We start from the raw sequence: 21,060 nt of genomic DNA on the forward strand, positions 1-21,060 counted from the left end.
ATAGATCTAATAAATATTTTAAAAATGCCAACTTAGCTGATAAAAATAATTATTTTTGTTTTTAAAGCCGTAAATAAACAAAAGTTTCGATCCAAGCTCCACACCAGCTCGTGGCGGTAATGCAATCATTTATTGATTGTTTTTGATTGAATCTTTATTTTGAACTTGTTGAAACAGTATAACAACATAGAATTAAAACGAGACAAACAAACAAAGAAAAACAAAAGGAAAACGAGCAACCACAACTACAAATAACTTTCATGCTCAAAAAGGAGCAGGAAGAAACATAAGCTTATTTAATCCCACCCCCTTTTCCACTATCTTGGAAATCAACAGACTACAGAAATCCTCCTTACAACTACATTATATTTTACGTGTATTTAAAAAAATGTATATCTATCTTTCTATCTATCCATATATATATATATATATATATATATATACATACACGTATATATACTCATTTTCAATAACCCCATAGAAAGTAAAAGAAAAACTATATCTCCATATTTGTAGTTTACATGGATCGTAGCCATGACGTTGAAGTTGGAGCTTTTGTCCAATCAGGAGCTTCGCCTGTGAGAACTAGGAAGCAGCTGCTCCCGGAGAAAACACCAGACTTATTACCTGATGGCTACCGGCGTCTAACGTAATATCGCCAAGGCTGCTGGGAAGAGTCGAAGTACAACATATTGAACGTTAGATGTTTCTGATGAAGGCAGGTTGTCGGGCATTAAATATCATATTCTTTCTGTCCTGTTATTCCGTTGTGTCGGTTAACGACGTCGTCGGCTAGCAGCTCAGCTGTCAACCGCACTTAGACCGTTGTCATGTTTCTGACTCATGCGGAGGTATGGAGAACATACTGGGAGTGTGTTTCCAGGCCATACACGGTGATCATCTGCTCCCTCACAGCCACAATGTACTATCTGTGGGGCCGCGAGTGTCAGGTCAGTCTCTGCGGTCGAAGTTAGCGGCAAAGACTCCGCCATACCCGCTTTGACTTACAGTTTAGTTGGATTTTTAAGCGTTTTATTTCCTTTAAAATGAAGATCACTATATCCTATTAACTCCTATTCGACTTTATCTGTGGTATTTTGTTTTTCTAATTAATTAAAAAACTGTTTTTCCGTTTTATTTATTTACATTTTTAAGCTTATTTAACATTTCTTGGTCCATAATTTTACAGTTTTTAGTGTTTGGGTTCAGAGGTTTGTACTCAAAGCTCTGAACCTTTTTTTTTAAAAAATTAACTTTATTTTGTATAAAATTAAATCTGTAGGTTATAATATTGTAATATGTGTATCATCTGTGTATGAGATATGATCTTTTATTCTACAAAATTAAAGCCTCTCTTTTATTGATTCCATAAATAAAACTGGAAGAAGATCATGGTTATGAGTGATCATTTGGTAATAAGCAGTATATCAGCTTTATTCATAATAAGTGTTTTACTTAAGTTTAAGCAGCTAAAGTGAGGATAATTTCAAAGTATGGTCAATAGTAGAATTTGTTTATGTAGAAAATGCAGAAAAAATAAATATCTAAAATATCTTCACAGACTGTAAACAAGACAATATGAATTTTGAATTGATTATATTTGAATACTATTTTCAAATATCTAAAACGTTGGTAAGAGTTATTTTCTCATTGTTAGCTACTTGCTAATCAAATGCTATTGTGTAACATCACATCAAAGTTTCCAAGTGATGTATTTCTTGCAGAGCTGGTCACATCACATCTACATACCACTGATACTGCCATTATTTTCTTTGTACCTTGTTCTGCTCGCCTGGTGTGTTTTGGATGTTTTCTTGTCTCTCACAGGTGTGAATGTATTAGCAGCTGTGCTTTTATAACGCCTTCATCTGGTCTTGTGTCCTTTCAGAGACCAGCTCTGGTTTGCAGTGAGGCTTTCAGTGCATTCCTCTACAAGCACTGTCCTGTGGTAGCTGAGCGCTTCAGTCCCACTCCGTGGTGCTGGGGAGGCCGACTTCAAACGCTGGTCTGTGCTGCCCTCAAATCCAGACCCCCTGTCAGTTATCGCAAGTAGGAAGAAACCCTCTTTTTTTCAGTTCACCACTATTTACAAGAGGGTTAAAAATCTTAATCTAAACATTTAATTAAATAATGAATATCTTGTCTCGTCCCTTCATCTCCCAGTGAGCTGATCCGTACAGTGGATGGTGGTCAGATCTCTCTTGACTGGTTGGACAATCAGGCCAGTGTGACCTACCCAGAATCCTCCACGCGTCCCACAGTGCTCATCCTCCCAGGGATTACAGGAAACAGCCAGCAGTCCTATGTGCTTCACGCCGTTAGCCAGGCCACACGCCACGGTTACAGGTCAGCTGCACTCCTCACACAAAATGAAGTGATCTTGAAGCAGCGCTAACAGGAAAGTTTACATTAAGCAGGAAGCTTATTGTAGCTTGTGCCCGGTATTTGAAGCAGTTTTCATAAATACTTTCCTTCCTAGATGTGTGGTCTTCAACAACAGAGGTCTTGGAGGGGAGGAGCTGCTGGTAAGTACAATGAATACCTAATAAATTAGAATAATATCAAATTAGTTTTTAAAAATCTGTAAGTAACATGTCAATACACTCTGAAGGACCCCAGTTGAGCGAGGAAAGTGAGGATTTTAGAGCGGGAGGACAGAAATGAGAAGTAGGAAACTGTGGTGGTCTTGAACTCTGATCCCCCCTGCAAGGATTCTAGCCTTTGGTAGATGGGTTGCCAATGTATTTAATCCCAATTTAAAACAGTTTCAGATTAAAAAAAAAAAACCAAACAAACAAAAAAAGTGAATTGAAAGTATTTTCTGTGTGTTTAAGTAGTAATTTAAGTTTTTCCACTGATACACCATTTCAGACCAATAATAACACTAACAGAAGATCTGAGGCTTAAGTGCTGCATGTAACTGCCCTCCTGTATCCCTCTGCTTGCTTCAGACACCAGTCACCTACTGTGCTGCCAATACTTCAGATCTTGAGTGTGTGGTGCAGCATGTCAAAGGGCTCTACCCCAGTGCTCCTGTGCTTGGGGCTGGTGTGTCTTTGGGAGGGTGAGTTGGTGCATAGTGTTTCTGCTGGCCTCCATTTCTGGACCTAGATTTGTCGTCTGTGTCTTTCCTCCATTTCTTTTATTTATTGATTTTTAACAATTGCATGATTCGTTTCTTTTCACCCTGCTGCAGCATGGTGTTGTTAAACTACCTGGCCCGTAAGCACACCGAGTCAGGATTGGTTGCCGGTATCACCATCTCCGTACCCTGGGATGCACGTAAGTCCTCTGACTCGATGGAGGAACCGCTCAACTGGCTGCTCTTCAACAGGCACATCACGAGATGCTTGCACCGCGCTGTCACCAGGTTGGATACATTTGGGTTCATAAATTTTGTCTAACAGTTTTGCGTTTGTAAATCCAGTTAAATAAAACCCCAAAATCTGTTTCTCACAGGCACAGGAAGATTTTAGAGAAAGTGGTGGATGTTGACTATGTCCTGAAGGTATGATACAATATTACTCACAGTTTGTCAGTTTCTTAGATGTATAATTGACTTTCCATTCATCGTCATCTTGTTTTCACACCCTTTTGTAGGCTCGGTCCATCCGTGAGTTTGACGAACGCTATACGTCTCTGATGTTTGGTTATAGCTCATGTATGGATTATTACCGCGATGCCAGCCCAGGCAAAAAGCTCCCCAATACAGCCGTACCCATCCTGTGTCTCAATGCTGCTGATGACCCTTTCTCTCCACAAACTGGTGAGTACACAACAGGAGAGGTGTGTCAGTATAAGCACTGCAAAGGGGAAATAACAGCTGTAATGGTTTACTCATAAATGTGACGTTTTTCAGATTTTATGGTCCTATTCGAAAAAAACAAGTTGGGAACATTGTGTAAAATTGAATGCTTTACTGAAAGTTGTACAAGACATCATATTAAAAGTGTACTGCTAAAGAAAACACCTGGTGGAACATTAGTAACACGGTTGGGTATAAATAGAGCATCCAAGAGTGTCTAGGTTTCTCAGAAGTAAAGGTGGGGGCAGCGTTTACTACTCTGTTAAAGACTACACGAAAAAATAGTTGACAGTAAAGTTTCTCAAAATAAAGCTGCAAATGATCTTGGAATTTTAGAGAATCAAGCAAACTCTCTGTATGCAAGTGACAAAGCTAAAAACCAAGGCTGATATCTTAAGGCCCTTAGGTGCCAGTGGGTTCATTGCCACAGACTCAGGAACACTACTGAAAACATATGTAAGCGAATACAGTTCAATACTGCATCCACACATGCAAGATAACACTCTCTCAAACACTTTCATCTTTGTGTGTGAGCTCATTTAAGATGGACTGAAGCGACGTCAAAACAGATGATTGAATTTATCTCTATTATATTAGGAAATGTCTCATTCTTTTTAGCACAATTCCTTTTTTATATGTAATCATGGACGTTGAAGTCTCCGGGTTACAAAAGGTTTCCGATTCACGTGTCTGCTTTGTGTCTACTTTGCTGTCTGTTTATATTCATTTGGGCTTTTTCTTTCCTGCTCTCACAGCCTTCCCGGTGTCCGTAGTTCAGGATCTTCCTAACGTCGCCCTGGTATTGACGGCCCACGGGGGACACATTGCCTTCTTGCAGGGTTTTTTTCCTCTAGGCGAGAGCTATATGGAGCGCTTGTTTGGCCAGTTTCTGCACGCAGTCTTTGAACACCGGGAGGAAATGAAGCAAGCCTGTGGTATCAGAGAGGAGCAAATGAAGGACTAACGAGCAATATGAAGGCACTTACACTGAAGTAATACAACATTTGCAGCTGCAACTCTGCTCATCTACCTCATGACCTCAGGTTCATGTTCAAGTCATGTAGAAATAAAAAAATGACAGTGAAGTAAAATCAGTAAAGCTATTTTGAAGTATTTAATACATTTTAGTCAATTTGAAAATATTGCTGATCAATTGATTGCTACCTACTTTCAGTCACAAAGGCCGTCTGTGCACCGCACACCTGTAGTATGTAGACTGCACTGTAGAGTTCAAGTGCTCTGCTTGTTGCTATTTAAAAAAAGTGAAGAGTTGGTTATTAAAATTAAAAACAGCATTATTGTTGTTTTCTTCTTGCTAATTATGTTTTTTTCCCTTTTGCATCAAATGCTTATTTAGTTTTGAGCCTTCAAGAAGTGTTTTCCTCGGGGTTTGTGGCATGCCTTAAAGGATGAAACTTTCCTGTGTTTATACGCTGCATGCTGTACAGTAAACGACACCAGTGGTAAATGAGCCGACACTGGGTAAAGACCATTAACGCCCTGTGTGGTGCTTCAGTATCTGCTGCTATAAAGTGTAATTAAGTATCGTAAGCATCACACAAGGACCAGATCAGCATGTACATGTACTGAATGTATTTTTATTATCAGTAGACAGTACATCAGCTTTGTTTTTGTATTACCAACAGTGCACTGATTAATATGTAGCTTTACTGTGCTAGGTGGTATTAGTGTAGGATTCATGCCATTTTTAAATGACGCCACTGCTGGCTATAAAAGGAAGTGTTTTCAATCATCGGCATGAAGAAAATAGGTGATAATGGTGCTAATTGGTGGCTTTTAATTGTCAGCGTGAGGGTGGATGAGAATTTAATTTTGCTTTTTCAGAAGTAAAAGAGGCTTTTCATGAATGTCATGAATCCATCAGCTATTTGCATGTTTACCACATTCACCTGCCTTTTAATATCTTTTTTTTTTAAACTCACGCCTTATTTATAAACTTTATGTATGGGCTGTAAAGACAATCACGGTGTTATTGCAATATCATGTAATGGTGCAATATTTGGGCATTGTATGTTCGATGGTGTATCTTGTAATTACACTACAATTAAAGGGTGATAAAGATCGACTGGTGATTTTTACATCTTGAGTTTGTCTGGAGGCTTCAAGTGGCCGTTCACTGTGATCGATAGCAAGTCGCAGCAGGTTTATTTTGTTATAGCACGTATCACCAGGTTTGACCTGTAGTGGAAAAATGTTATAACCCATATGCTGCCTGTCACTGAGTTACCCTTCACTTGCACCGCTGAAATCCGAGGCCTTTAATCTCTGAGCGCTCGAGTCATTAATGTTGCAGATTAACCAGGAAGATATCAATAATTAACTGTGAACAATAAAGGCCCACGCCCTTTGTCACAATGCTGACCCTCTAACCTCATTTAGAGTCATTTGTGGCCTAGAAAACATTCAGTGGCATTTACTCTGTGGAAAAACAGGAACCTGAAGGAGTAGCCACTTTCCGAATCTGGCAGATAAAATCTACCCTAAAATAGTTCCACACTACCCCAGCTCTTATGTGAATGCAGCCATTTGGAAGAAAGGTGCTTGTTGCGAACACATTTTTTCTTTCTAAAGACAAAAATATGAAGGTAGAAGAGTGAGGACTTGTGCAGCTTTTATGCTTCTACTTCAGCTTTGTGGCAGCTTTTGCAGTGACTTGTTTGCTTGTGCTCCCACTTTAATTTCCTCACTTCTCTGTCATCTGCGTCAGTGAGAAACAATTACTGCTAATAAACGTCACAGTAATCACAAATCAGTTCCTGTTTTTTTTTAAGGTAACAAAATAATGTGAATGAGGTATAAAAGAAGCACCCTGGTACGCTTTTCTTCTACTTGCCCGATGTGTTCTTTCGGGATGAATAACGTGCTGCAACATCACACTTTAGCTGTGTGTTTTCTCAACTGAGCATAATTTTTACAGCCCAGCTTTCTCTCCAGCTCATCCTCCTCCTCCCTCCTCCTCCTCTTCTTCTCCTTCTCGTACTCCTGCTGCCTGTATTCCTCTACCTGGTGTGATAGGAGGAGCCTCAGGTTATGGTTAATGATTCAACACCAGAGCCGTGGAGATTGATAGATACAGAAAAAGAAGGAAAGATTTAGTGAGAGAGAGAGAGAGAGAGAGAGAGAGCTGGAGAGAAGTAAAAATAGTAAAGCTGTAGACGGGGAAATGTAAGCTGAGAAAGTATGCAGTGGCAGGAAAAGTAGAAGAAGGAGTATTGATAGAGAGTTTGCAGGCTGCATGCGGTGTGTCTGCTCAGGTGTGTCCAGTCTGTAGCTCATCTGGGGTTCAAGCAGGTCAGAAAAACTGCACAGAAAGCAAAAAACTTCTCTGCAGTGGAAAAGTGGATATCGTTGAGCAGCTCAAGGTGATTATTTGGCTCCTGTGATCCATGCGGCCTTCATAGGCAGGACATTAGATCACCTTGTCTGCTGATCACACCATGCCTGCAGGTGAGTGTGGCTTCAGTCTATTCGTCCACAGATTACGTGCAAATAGTGTCTCAGAGTTGTAGATTAGGTCAGACAGGCCGCCTTCAGGCGTTTATCGGTTCTTTAAATATATTACCGCTGTGTTTAAAGTACAGATCAGCATTGGTTCAGCTTAAGTTTTATTGGTTTTTGATTTACTACAGCGATTAACAAAACGTTATATCTGAGAAAAGGCTGCCTAATAAAGACAAAGCACATGACTTCCTTCCAGGTTTCTATTACAGAGTATCTTATGAGAATTCAGCTGTAGTTACACATGGCCATGAATTAATAATGAAGCAGTATGAAGTGGACTGTATGCTGGCTGTGTCAGTATAATGGTAGCTGGCATCATGTTCCTGGCGTGCAGCTGAAAAGCAGACACAAATATCTGTTTTTCTTTCTTTTTCTCTCTCCTTTTTTTGGCGTTGTCTGCTTTAATATCATGTTTCCTGGGATCCTCCAGGATCATTTACAGAATATATGAATATACGCATGTTAAATGAATGTTGCTCACTTTTAAAGTTCATTCAGTATTTAAATAATAACCTGTTTTGTTTTTGATTTTTTTTTTTTTTTACCATTGTAACAAAAATAACAAACATGGACCAATGAAACAGCAAATATTCAAACAGAAATACAGCCACCTACCTATCAGTTGCCCCAGGGCTGAAGAATAACTGAGCAATTTCCCCCATTGAGTGTCAGCCTGCAGGCACTAAAGGTTATCATCTCAATCAGCTCAGATTGTCTTTCTCAACAGCTACAAGTTCCTAGAAAGTTTACAAATTGTGTTTGTGCACGGCTCTGTCTTAGTGTGTGCTTTGGTGACAATTTAACGAACCATCCTGAGGCAAATCTGATATTCAAGTAAGCATGTAGGGACATATTTTTATGATCTGTGTAAACTGACCATTAAGGTCTTTTTCTTTTCTGTAACACATTTATGAGCTATGTGCACTGCAGTCACGTCGCTTTCTGTACTGAAATCCCTGGAAAAATATCTAGTTTAGGCCGCTGTACATGTCTTTTTTAAGTGCCCATGCTCCCTCGCAGAACAGGAGCTGTTTATATTTCCCTGTCACATTCTGCTGGTGTTTTACTAAATGACTTTATGAGTTTAGTTTAATCTTAGGCCTGTCCAATGTTCAGGGTGAGGCAGCAGTAACCTGGGGTCATACGATGTGTGCCGTGAACACAGGCAAACAGCCTCTCCAGGGTTTTTACTGTGTGTTTAGTAAAATGGGCACATATCCAAGTGTGTTTGTATTGATTGGAGTGTTTAAAAAAAGAAAACAGAAAAGGAATCTTGTTTGCAGAGGTTCTTTAAACAGGTCACCTTGATTAAGAGAGGTATTGGATCTGGCTTGTGGTTAACTTCATTGTTAATCTCATGCAGCAGTGCTAATGAATCTGTCAGTTAATATGACCTGCTTATGCATAGTCACAGGGTTTTTTATGTCTCACATTAGTGTAACAACCCACAACCAGCAAATATAAATAATCTGCATATAAACGCAAAGCCTGGAAAAAGCGATCTATCATTTAAAGGGGTTTTTATACAGCTTTGACAGGTTTTGTGTCATTATCAGTCACAGAAACTGTAACAGATCTTCAGCAAATGCTGGCAGGGTGTGACAGCACTCAGAAAGCACCCCGTTGACTGTCCATCATTAGTCTGCATTATTCAGCAGGGCTCTTGCTGTGTGCTGCCAGTGAAGTAGGGTTCAGTGCTTTGAGAAAAAGGTATCAACACAGTTACAGTTTAAATATCACCCTTTATGGCTTTGTGTGTAGGAGTTTCCACAAATATCACAACAACTGGGGCTACATTTTATGTCTGTGTTCAGGTGCATAATTTATACAACTTCTCGTTTTCCTGTTATATGAAATTCTCCCATAAATCTTCCTTTTAAAAAAAATCTTATTCCCGCTGTAGCTATGGAGAAGCAAATAGAGGAGCTGAAGCAGCAGCTAGAAAAGCAATGTCTGATCAACAAGGAGCTGCAGAGGCAAAATAAGGACCTAGGTGAGTACAACAATAACTATATAAGCTTTAAATATTGTAGAGACTTCATTGTGCAATAGCAGGTTCATTGAGGTGAATATTGGGATATATACGAACACATGAATTAAAGGTGGAGCTCTTAAAGTTCTGAAGGTTGAGTTCAAATTTAGAGAACCAGAATGAGGCCTTCACAGGACTTTTACTTAAGATGTGGAATCAGTGGAACTTAGACAGGTAGACATGGTCAAGACAAACGGCTGAAGCAGTTTGAACAGGAAGCTTCATGTGCTCACAGAAACTGGATTAGAGAAGATTCCCTGGTCTGATAAGTCTCCACTTGTGCTGCTTGTTTTGGATGGTAGATGGTCAACATTTCACATCAACATCAAACCATGGATCCATGATCTGGTGATGATGGTGTAATGGCATGGGAGATATTTTCTTGGCACACTTTGGGTGCCTTAGTATTAGATCTTATCATCCTATTATGACCACATGTCCATCCTCTGGTGGCTAATGTGGCATGTCATAAAGCTCATGTCATCTCAAACTGGTTACTTGAACATGAGAGTTTCACTGTACTGAAATGTCTCGCATGGTCACCTTTGGGGTGTGATGGAATGGGAAAATCATGCCATGGATGACATGTGACAAAATCATGTGATGCTGTCAGGTCAATATGGAATAAAGTCTCTGAGGATTGTTTCCAGCACCATGATGAATCTATGTAATGAAGAATTAAGACAGCTCTGATCCAACCCAGTACTAGCAACATGTACCTAATTATGTGACTGATGAGTGTAAAATGTTGGAGGGATGCAACTAAAATTTTAGACTTTTTTTTTCTGATCATGGCCAGAGATCAGTTAATAGCATGGATCAGTTATTAGCATGGCCCCACTGTACATAAAACACGGAGTACACATGTAGAAAACCATGCAGTTACTCATTGGTTTATGGGCTTAAACCACAATGAGAGATGGATCAGGCTGATAAGTGGATGACATTATATACTCATGAATGGATGACATTACATACATTTATGACTTGTCAGTCATAAATGTATCCATGCCCAATGTATGCTTTATGTTATTTGTCTTTGATTGTGATCTTAATTGACAAAAGTGACATCAGTATGTGACTCAAAGACTCGAAACGGGTGATTCATAAAATAAACTCACTATTAAGGTATTTAGTGAAGTCATAAATCAAGAGACAACTAGGGTCATTCTAGGGTGATTCATTACGTTTGCATTCAGAGGAGTGGATCCCTGCAGGCCATTAGAGAGAATTTACTTTGGCTTATGTTTCAGACCCATATCCATCTTTTATATACAAAGCACAGAAATCGTTACTTTTAATGTGTTTTGCACATTTAATATGTGTTTTTTTTCTTCACATTCACAGAAAAACGACTCACCGAGAAAGAGAAACTCCTGCAACAACTGCAGACTCAGTATCATGATCTCGGTAAGCAGCTCTTCACGGGAACACAGAACAGGGACACATCTACTTATCTACTTACACACATGAATGATGCGATTTCTAATGGCGATCTGTAACCATCCATTTGTTTCTGTTACAGACTTTCCCTCTCAGACCGGTAATGAGATTGAACCTGAGGTCAGGAAGAGCCGTGCAGCTGTCATAGCTTCAGAACCAATCCCGGAGAACCTGGAGATTAAACGGGCGAGGGTGAAGAAAAATGTCAGGTCAGCATCAGCACCTTTCCAACAACTTATATAATACCCAGTTTGTATGTTGTAGATGACTTCTTTGAACTTTCTATCGGCAGTGAGACGAGCCTAATTGTCAAAGCTATCCAGAAGAATGACTTCCTGAGCCGGTTAGATGATGAGCAAATAGCCATGATGGTGGACCTGTTAAAGGTATCTCACTTCAATCCTGGAGATGAAGTCATTCAGGAAGGCTCTGAAGGAGACAGCATGTACATTGTGGCAGGTAGGCACACACCTTAGTATGAATGTCTGTCTTTTTATCTGCGATTGCTCCATGTATATACGGAAGATTTTTAAAACTGGGTTATTAACTTCTTACAGCATCATTTCACAAATAAGCAAATTTTAATATCAATTTTTTTTTGCCCTTTCTTTATAGCTGGTGAGCTTTCTGTGAGCCAGTCTGGCCGTGACCTCCGAACTCTTACTAGTGGTGATGTTTTTGGAGAGCTGGCGATTCTGTACAACTGCAAAAGGACAGCAACAGTCAAAGGTCAGCCTGTATAATGATGCCTCCTGGAGGGTTTTGCAGAGGGTTGTAGTGATTGTATTATATAGTATAATGTAATTTATGTGGAGACATGTATGTATGTATAATATATGACCACATATGTTCTACATATGAGATAATGGATGAACTTTTTGACAGAAATACATAGCAGTGCATTGGAGGAAAACTGCCCAGCATGTTAACAACAAAACATCAACCTAACTCTAGAGCATGGTGGGGAGAATATCATAGTTTGCTTTGGTATTTGGACACATTATAGTCACTGAGGGGAGAACAAACTGACTAACAATAACACTTCTGAAAAAGAAGAAACTTTTATTTTGAAAGGACCCAAACAGTATCCTGATTGAAACTGGTTTAGTGTGGTTTTGGGACTGGTTGTCCAAAATCCCCAAAATGGATGCAGAAAACATGTGAAGGAGGATGTTGCTGCTTATCACAAACGCTTGGAGTCGCATTTTGATATAATGAACATGCCTTGTGCTATGAAAGGTAGCAGCTTTTTCGGACAATGAAATGTAAAATGTGACAAAACCAAAACAATAACATAACTTAACTAACATAACAGTGACAGAAAAAAATAATAGCTTTTTAGTCACAGTAGTTTTGTAACAAAGGTGCCTGATTCAATGTAGAAAAAACAGTGTGTTCAAGTACATCCCTTTACAATGCAATCCACCCGTGGGAAGGCAGTTTTCTCCCATCTGCAGCAAGCTTGTCTCTCATTTATCTCACTTTGTCATATGAGTTCTGCGATGGTAATAGAGTGCATCTGGCTATGGTTTTATGTCATTTATTTCAGATTTCATCTATTACATCTGAACAGTATTTGTGAATTTTCAATCAAACCAAACCCCAATAATTTTAAAGGTTCAATCAGTTTTTGTTACAGTTGTAGTTAAATTAATTCAAGAGTTCAAATGTCTTAATCGTAAAATATGCTTCAAAGTTAACTGAGTCCACTACTCTTTTTATTTTTGTTTATTTTTATCTCTATTATTGTGTGCTCATATTGCAGCAAAGACACCTGTGCATCTGTGGTGCATGGAGCGACAGACCTACAGAAGCATTATGACCAACAAGTCCAAGAAGAAACGAGAACAGCTCATGGGCTTCCTGAAGACGTGAGTTTCTAGACTCAGCAGCCATGATAAAACTTTCATCCCGACTCCTCGGATTCTCTTTGTAACTCTATCATAACAGTTTTGGTATTTTTCGCTGCACTAATGCAGCAAATGCTTCCCCTATTTCTAATTTTCTCTTAAATTCCCACTTGCCATTTCAGGGCCCACACTCTGAAGGACCTGAATGATGTCCAGTTGTCCAAAATCATTGACTCCATGGAGGAGGTGTGCACCTCGATGTCTTTTTTTGCTACGACACAACAGAATCAAATACACTGAACACAAGGATGTTTTCTTTCAGCTCTTGGAGTGAATCTGAAAGTACACATTTTTCTTAATATTATTTTTAATTCTGTCTCTTCTAGGTGAAGTACCAGGACAAAGATGTTATAGTTCGAGAGGGAACAGAAGGAAACGCATTCTACATCATCCTCAAAGGAGAGGTAACGATATCTTAACGTGCGTCTTTGGCCAGTCACACCCAGAGTTTTTATCCAGCCTATTTCACAAACCCATATTTCTCTTGTGTGCATAACATTTATTCTTTCCGTTTGTTTGCCTGTGTGCGTGTTTCCCCTTCAGGTGTTGGTGACTAAGAACGTGAACGGTCATCAGAAGCAGATTCGCAGGATGGGAAAAGGGGAGCATTTCGGGGAACAGGCCCTCATACGGTAACCATGGAGACACAACACATGCCTGAGGACATTTGCGAGAGCCTCGTGCAGCACGATGTGCTCCTCGCGCCTTCCTCAGCTGCTGTCAGCTGTGACATTTTTATTTTGCAGATTCTTCAGATTATCCTCCGAATGCTCTCTGGTGACGGAAACATCACGTTTTTCCCTAAATTGCGCAGTTCTGCTAAGATGCAAATGAGCCATTGAAGCAAATTTATTGCTGTGGCTGTCAGTAGAGGTGCATGCATACAGAAACACTGTGTGTGTGTGGGTGTGTGTGTGTGTGTGTGTGTGTGTGATCCTCTGGTGGAATAACAGAGGTTGTTTTGATTATACAAGGAGGATATTGGATTTTTAATAAATATCAAATATCATCTAGCTTGTGTTGTCTGCCTCTAATTTGCAGGACATGCAGCACCATTGCAATTTCACTGGGAATTATTTTTCTCAAAATAATGCAGTACTTTTTCACATTGCATATTTTTTAATCTACATATTAGTATTTGCTAATATATGTTATTCAATTAAAATATCTCTATGAGCTTCTCTTTCTGCAGCTGTATTCACTGCATTTCCACAGACTTGAATTTTGGCAATGCTTTTTGTCTTGCAGCGAGGTCTTGAGGACAGCAACCTGCACTGCCGACGGCCCTGTTACCTGCTTCTCCATTGACAAGGAGTGAGTCTGACCCAGCACTCAATTCCGACAGTAACCGAATGTGATAGTGTGTTCGCTCAGGCTCTGCAGTGACAGCTGTTGCTCCTGGAGAGGACAATTCTTCGGTTGCTTTACAGTCTGTTTGCTGTCTGTTGTGTTTTCCCACTTGCTTACAGATGCACAGCTTGACTAATGATGCCTTTTGTTTAGGGTATTTGAAGAAACAATTCCCGTAGAGCACCTGGAACTCTTTGATGAGTATGTATTGAAAAAAAAGCACTGTTGATTGCATAACCACAATTTGTTTTTTCCTCCACCTTACCGAGAGTGTGACGTGGAGGTGAAATAGACTGCCCCAGTTAGTTTCCTGCTCATATCCTGTCAAATTTATTTTCACTTCCAGCTCCAAAGTGATGCAGGAGGCGCAACCTCCAGAAAAGTTGAGGTGAGGGGCTGTTGAAGGTGAAGGTTAAAATATGTTACAAAACCAACAATCAGTCACCAGAATAAGCTCAATAAGCAGTTATTAGTGAAAACAAATCTAAAAAATTAAAATAAAATCACCACTCTTTCTCAGCCCCAGCTCCACTCTGAGATTGAAGGATCTGGTTCCAGTCTTCTATCAGGAGGGTCGCTATCAAGGAGATCCTGTCACACTTGGAGTTGGAGGATTTGGCCGTGTGTCGCTGGTCAGTTGTGCATCTTGTCTGGGTTTAAAAACACACACACTATATATATATATATATATATATATATATATATATATATATATATATATATATATATATATATATATATATATATATATATATATATATATATATATATATATATATTTTAAACATTTATTAGAAAGGTAGAAACTACAGAGGTAGTTTTCACCACCACACCAGAACAGGGTTAACACAGTCATAATGGATGATGTATTATGGTCCCATGTGTCACAACCGTTTGAGCTATCGAAATGGAAAAAGGACATAATAATTATAGCTATGTTTACCCTGCACTGGCATGTGGAAGTTGCTGTTGTAAAGAGAGGCTCTGTCAGCCTACTGTAAACACTGATGTGATGTATAAGGTAGTCTGTGAACTGCTAAAGGTAATTACTCCCACAGTCAGAAAAAATTTATAATTTGTTGTTCAGCTAACTTGTGCTCAGCTCTAACCCCTCATTTTAGTTACGGTCGCATTAGCCACTAAACGTTTATGTACTTTAACATATATGGATATTTCTCTCATTTGCAGTAAATCCAAACCCCCCAGTTCCAAAAATGTGGGGACACTGTGTGAAATGCAGTGCAGAATGCAATAATTTGAAAATCTCACAACCTGTATTTTAATCACGATATAAAAGAAGCAAAACATATCAAAAGTTAAAAATAGGGAAATGTACGACTTTCAGAAAAAAATATTAGCTTGTTTTGAATTTCATGGCTGCAATGTGTCTTGAAAAAGTTGGGATAATTTGCTTCCTTTTTAGTCCAGAGTACAGGATGTTTTCCAAAAAAGAAGTTTAAATTTTGATTCGTCTGACCACAGAACAGTTTTTCACTTTTCCTTTATCCATTTTAAATGAGCTCTGTCCTGCAGAAGACTGGTGTTTTTGGATGTTGTTCATGTATGGCTTACTCTTTCCATGATAGCGCTTGAACCCCATCCTCCTTGTGAACTGCCCCTCTGCCCCTCTACCCTGCTGAGAATCTCTCCCTGTCGAAGATGCTCGATTTATACCCAACCATATTACTTTGTTACATTGTTACCTGACATGAGAACTTAAACATTTCACACATTGTCCTGACTCTTTTTGGAACTGGGGTTGTAAAATATTTAGCACTGATGACTGTTTTTGCTCTTCTAAGATGACCACCCTGCCCCATGGAAAATATTACGCCGTGAAGCGAGTCAGCAAGAAGCACATTGTTGCCAAGAGACAGGAAGAGCACATGCTGTTTGAGAAGAAGATCCTTAAAGCTGTGCAGTGTGAATTCATTGTCAGGTATCAAAGATATGTGGACTGCAGTGTTTTAAATCCATCGGTTGAGCGCAGAGCACCTGAAAATGTTTTCTGCTCTCGCTGTTTCTAGACTTCATGGAGCTTTCAAAGACACACGATACATCTACATGGTGATGGAGTTCTGTAGTGGTGGGGAAATCTGGACCAAACTCAAAGAAGTGTAAGACGAAAAGTGAAATCATGCTCTATATTTAGAGTTCCCCAGTTTAAAATACATACTTTTTTGTAGAAGCTGTAGCAGATGGAAGTTTACAGAAATTTTTAAGAAAACCGTTGTCCAACTTATTGCATCTTTGTGAATGTTAGAGGTCGTTTTGACGAGCCTGTCGCTGTGTTCTGCACTGCCTGCGTGGTGGAGGCCTATGCTTACCTCCACAAGAAGAACATCATGTATAGAGACCTAAAGCCTGAGAACCTGATGCTGGATGCGAAGGGCTACGTCAAACTGGTGCGTCTTTAGCTGTAAACAAGTTTCTAAAGCAAACAAACTTTTTTTTAATGTGAATTTCAGTTGATGAAGACTTTATCATCACATTTGATTCTTGTGTGGGTGCTTGTCATCATCCAGGTTGACTTTGGTTTTGCAAAGGAGCTGGTTCGGGGCGAGAAAACCTACTCATTTGTTGGTACTCCTGAGTACATGGCTCCAGAGATCATCAAGAACCAGGGACATGACTTTGCAGTTGACTTTTGGTCTCTTGGCATCCTGATTTTTGAACTATTGGCGGGAAGGTAATAACAATGATAATAATAATACTTTTTTTTTTTAACCAACAGAGACATAAAATAACCTTAATGTTTACCAGCAGATGGCAGCAGCACTGTATGGCTTTTTCAGAGCTCAGTGTCTCACAATTTCAGGTTTCAGTCTTTTTAATACCATTCAATAAAAATTAAACATTTATTAACAACACGTTTTTTTTTTCTGTTTTCAAATGGTCAGCCCTCCCTTTTCAAGCTCAGAGCCCCAGAAGATTTATGCCAAAATTTTGGATGGGGAGCTCCATTATGCACCTTATATGAGCGAAGCAGCCAAGTCCATTATCAGTAAACTGTGCAGGTAAGAACAGCTGAGTTTATTGAGAGCACATAGATTACATTTTCATATAGGTCACTGATAATTGTACAAAAAAGAAAAATGGAATTAGACCTTATGAAAATTTCACTCAGTGGCAACTTCATTATCTACACCATCCTAATACTAGATTAGACCCCTTTTTGTCTTATTTGTGGCATAGGTGCTTAAAACATCCTCAGAGATTTTGGTCCATATTGGCATGACAGCATCACACAGTTACTGCAGATTTGTCAGCTGCACATCCATGATGTGAATCTGCTGTTCCACCACATCCCAGAAGAGCTTTTTACACTAAGATCTGGTACCTGTGGAGGCCGTTTGAGCACAGTGAACTCACTGTAATCAGTTTGAGATGATTTGAGGTTTGTGACATTATTGCATATTAGCTTGCAAGAAGCAGCCATGAGAAAATTGGTACACTGAGGTGTTAAAGGGATGGACATGGGTAGTATTAATAGTCAGGTAGGCTTTAGCATTTAAAACAGAGATTTCAAAGTAGTTTCCACATCGTGGGCCACAGTTTGATCTTAAGTGGGCTGGACCAATGAAATGTGTAAAATTACAGAAAACTATATCTAGTAGTTCACTGCACACACTGTCCCGTAAGTATACAATATAGTTTGTCAATGTGTGTTTTTGTCTGTTTTTGCTGACTGTGAATTCAATGTAAAAACTGATATTTCTATAGAAGAGTGGATTTAATTACTTAAGTATAGTATGGATGGCTGTAGGGAAGGTCTTTATCATAAGCTGTAAAACTGATGAGATTAAAAGTTTAAAAGTCTCTAAATTTATGCCTTTTAGTGGACTGGATTGGAGTCTGCCGATTCTGGTCCCCGGGCCTTATGTTTGACAACCTGGTTTAAACACAAAATTATTACAAAACTATCGTTCGCTGGATATTTTCTCTTTTTTGGACCATTCTCTGTAAACTCTAAAGATGGATGTGTAAGAAAAAATCCCAGTAGATTGTCAGTTACTGAAATACTTAGACCAGCCCGTCTGGCACCGACAACCACGTTCAAAGTCACTTAAATTACCTTTCTTCCTCATTCTGATGCTCAGCTTGAACTGCACGTCTAAATGCATTGGTTTGCTTCCATATCGTTGGCTGATTTGAAATAGAATTCACAAGCACTTAAGCAGGTGTACCAAAAAAAACTAAAAATCCCCCAAAATCTGGTCGGTGAGTTTTCTTGTTTGGAAATGCCACAGTGCCTCAAAGTACAGTGTGAATAATGAAAAATGACAAAAATGTCTGAAAAAGAAAGCATTCCATCATTAGATGCATTTGTATTTATATAGAAATATATTTGTAATAAAACACACCTCTTGAAAAATGAAAGCTCATGAAACCAAAAGCAGTTTCTGAACTGCCTTCTCTCTGAATGATGCATTTTTTCAGACCTCGGCCTGGTCAGAGATTAGGAAACACCAAAAATGGGATCAAAGATATCCGGCATCACAGGTAACCATGGCAAAACTCTCTTCTTTGGTCACCTACTGCTGCCTGTACTGTAGTACATTACACTACACCACCAGTCTGAACCACTGGTACAACCAAGATGTATCCATGCTTTCACGTTGTTTATGCCAGATTCTGAATCTACTATACAAATGTTGCATCTGAAATCGAGAACAGAAAGCTTTTTTCCAAAATTCCATCATCCAATTTTGGTGTGAATTGTAATGTCAGTTTCCTGAGCTCTTCTGCTTACCTCGGTTGTAACCAGTTGTTATCTGATTTACTGTAGAGTTCCTATCTAACTTGAAGCAGGTCAGCTATTCTCCTCTGACCTTTGGCATCAACAAGGCATTTTTGCCTATATTGAACAGGCAACAGTAATTTTATACATTTACTAATCTGTAATGATAAACATTATGCACCTTTCCACCTCAAGTGCATAGCACATACGATGTTGCGTAATTATTATAGCGGTATTACTATAGAGTGAGTACATTTACTACAATAAATATATACTATGTGAAAAATAGGGAAGTGATTAGCAGTCTAAAGTTCTTTGTACAGAAAAACAGCATGGTGATTTTGTCTTTATAGATTATGTTTCTACACTGCTGATTGAGCCTTTTTACCTTGTTATTATTTTATGATTATAAAACCATGTTTAATAATAATAATAGTAATAGTAATGACAAAATCTCCCTTTTTACCTTCAGGTGGTTCAGCAGTATGAACTGGCACAAGCTGCGTGTGGGTCAGCTTGAGGCTCCCACAGCACGGCTTATCCGCAAGGCAAGTCAAACCAGTGTTACTCTTACATGGAAAGCAGAACCTTTTTTTATGTTTAGAGAAAGTGAAACAAAAGAAGGACCGCAGGCAGGATTGTGTGGAACAAATATTACTGGTTTTCGCAGTGGCTAAAGAACGTTTTGATACATGAAACCCACTGTGTATTCAGACTATATTAACAAAACCTGGGTCTGAAAGGTTATTACACACTGCATGAACATGAAAAAATAGAAAGTCCAAATGGAAAACAACCCTAAGTTTTTCACCCTCATATCATTACTGGCCCCAGAAAGGAAATTAGCCTATCGTAGTTGCTCCAGTTTCTTGCTCTTCTTGTCCTCATCCTCTTCCTAGTCATGTGTTAAGATTAAAAAAAACCCCGGTAGGATTATGCTTTCAAATGAACATTTAAAAATATTTTTACTAAATGTTTCATTCAAAAGTAAATGCTTCTTTAAAATAAATGATCAACTCCCCAAAAATGTTGAATTTTCTTCATTGGGACTATGTGGGTGTTATTTCGTCACTAGCCGAATTTTGTTAAAATGAGGGGATTTAAGAGTGCTTAATATTACTGATTAGAAATAGATTACGGGATAGGCTGTTTTATGAGCTTCATTAACATTTCATCCTCTTTCAGGGTCCCTGCTACATCAACTTTGATCGCTTCCCTCTTGATCAGACGAAGGCAGAAGAGGAGTTCTCTGGCTGGGACTGTGACTTCTGATTCTGCTATGTTAAAGGATCAAGAAGAGATCCCCATATAGGATAATTGTAGGTGGCCTGAGCTGGGGCCAAAACAGGGCTAAAGTCATATGAGGGTGGGAAGAATTTCCTGTTTGGAAAAAACAAAACAAACAACCAAGTTGATTTAAATTTGATTATTGGAGTGAAACTGTATCGAATCATGCACTTTAGACGTGTGCCGAAATTCCTCTTTTGCTATTCTAAAACAACCATAAAGGTGGATAAGGGGCCAAAATATGTAAATGTGTTACAAGAACATGGTACAACATTTTGTTTCCAAATACAGTCCAAGTCAATTTGGTGTCTGGTGGAGAAGTGCCAATAACAACATCTATATAACACTTTTTACTGATTCCAATAAAAACACCCATCCCTGTGTTTAGTGGAGAGTTTCTGTCATATTGTACAACTTGTACCAAACAACAACAACAAAAAAACCCTGTCCTTATCAAACCTGGAAACAGAATCATTTCTAATGCCATAGCTGTAATGTATGTCTGTGTCTATTGTTCCTTTGAATCTTTAAAGTTTTAAAGAAAAAAAAAGTGCTTATCCTCTTGATAAAGTTGTTTACGTTACACTGTTACTTTCTTGTGGTGTTAGGCCTTGATTTCTAGATAAAAAGATAACTGAACATCATGATGAAGAATACCTTTTTGATTGAAAATAAAGAAAAATTGCCCTTATACACTTGATTCAGCTCAATTTGTTACTGTGCTGCAATAAAATACCGAGCCGATTTGATTTACTTTTTTTCCTCCTGCTGACACCAAAGTATTCAGAGATTAGATTTATGATAGATAACAATGCATGGTGGAAATGCGTTTTTAAGAATGTTATCAGGGTGGAAAGTGGCCTGTGACATAATAAGGGTTTAATCTCATGTTCTTGACAATGGCTGCAGCTGACTGTTTGGGTCTGGAAAGGCACAGCTGTCTGATGTGGCAGCAGGTTTTAGGGCTGGA

The 21,060-nt window shown here is 39.0% G+C and overlaps 2 protein-coding genes across 3 annotated transcripts; both read left to right on the top strand.

Moving 5' to 3' along the window:
* The first annotated feature begins 473 nt into the window (after window positions 1-473).
* Window positions 474-5,897, top strand: LOC308397178 (phospholipase ABHD3-like). Of its 2 annotated transcripts, none has more exons than XM_080882979.1 (9): window positions 474-950; window positions 1,889-2,049; window positions 2,164-2,346; window positions 2,480-2,525; window positions 2,952-3,064; window positions 3,197-3,370; window positions 3,460-3,508; window positions 3,601-3,766; window positions 4,561-5,897. In XM_080882979.1, the coding sequence occupies exons 1-9, from the start codon at window positions 831-833 to the stop codon at window positions 4,767-4,769; spliced, it is 1,221 nt and encodes a 406-aa protein (XP_080739105.1). In that variant the 5' UTR covers window positions 474-830; the 3' UTR covers window positions 4,770-5,897. The 2 variants fall into 2 exon arrangements, with proteins under 2 accessions (XP_080739105.1, XP_080739106.1); XM_080882980.1 differs by having other exon boundaries at window positions 475-718.
* Window positions 5,898-6,890: 993 nt separating this feature from the next.
* On the top strand, window positions 6,891-20,807 carry prkg3 (protein kinase cGMP-dependent 3). The gene is made up of 22 exons (XM_080881793.1): window positions 6,891-7,273; window positions 9,231-9,320; window positions 10,707-10,769; window positions 10,885-11,011; window positions 11,095-11,261; window positions 11,418-11,531; window positions 12,568-12,673; window positions 12,835-12,898; window positions 13,039-13,116; window positions 13,256-13,344; window positions 13,961-14,026; window positions 14,216-14,263; window positions 14,409-14,450; window positions 14,583-14,694; window positions 15,865-16,001; window positions 16,090-16,179; window positions 16,326-16,467; window positions 16,588-16,751; window positions 16,963-17,079; window positions 18,503-18,565; window positions 19,276-19,351; window positions 19,989-20,807. Exons 1-22 carry the CDS (start codon window positions 7,264-7,266, stop codon window positions 20,073-20,075), a joined length of 2,052 nt encoding a protein of 683 aa, XP_080737919.1. The 5' UTR covers window positions 6,891-7,263; the 3' UTR covers window positions 20,076-20,807.
* The last annotated feature ends 253 nt before the right edge of the window (window positions 20,808-21,060 follow it).

Source organism: Rhamphochromis sp. 'chilingali' (assembly GCF_963969265.1).
Source record: "Rhamphochromis sp. 'chilingali' genome assembly, chromosome: 5".
Lineage (NCBI taxonomy): Eukaryota > Metazoa > Chordata > Actinopteri > Cichliformes > Cichlidae > Rhamphochromis > Rhamphochromis sp. 'chilingali'.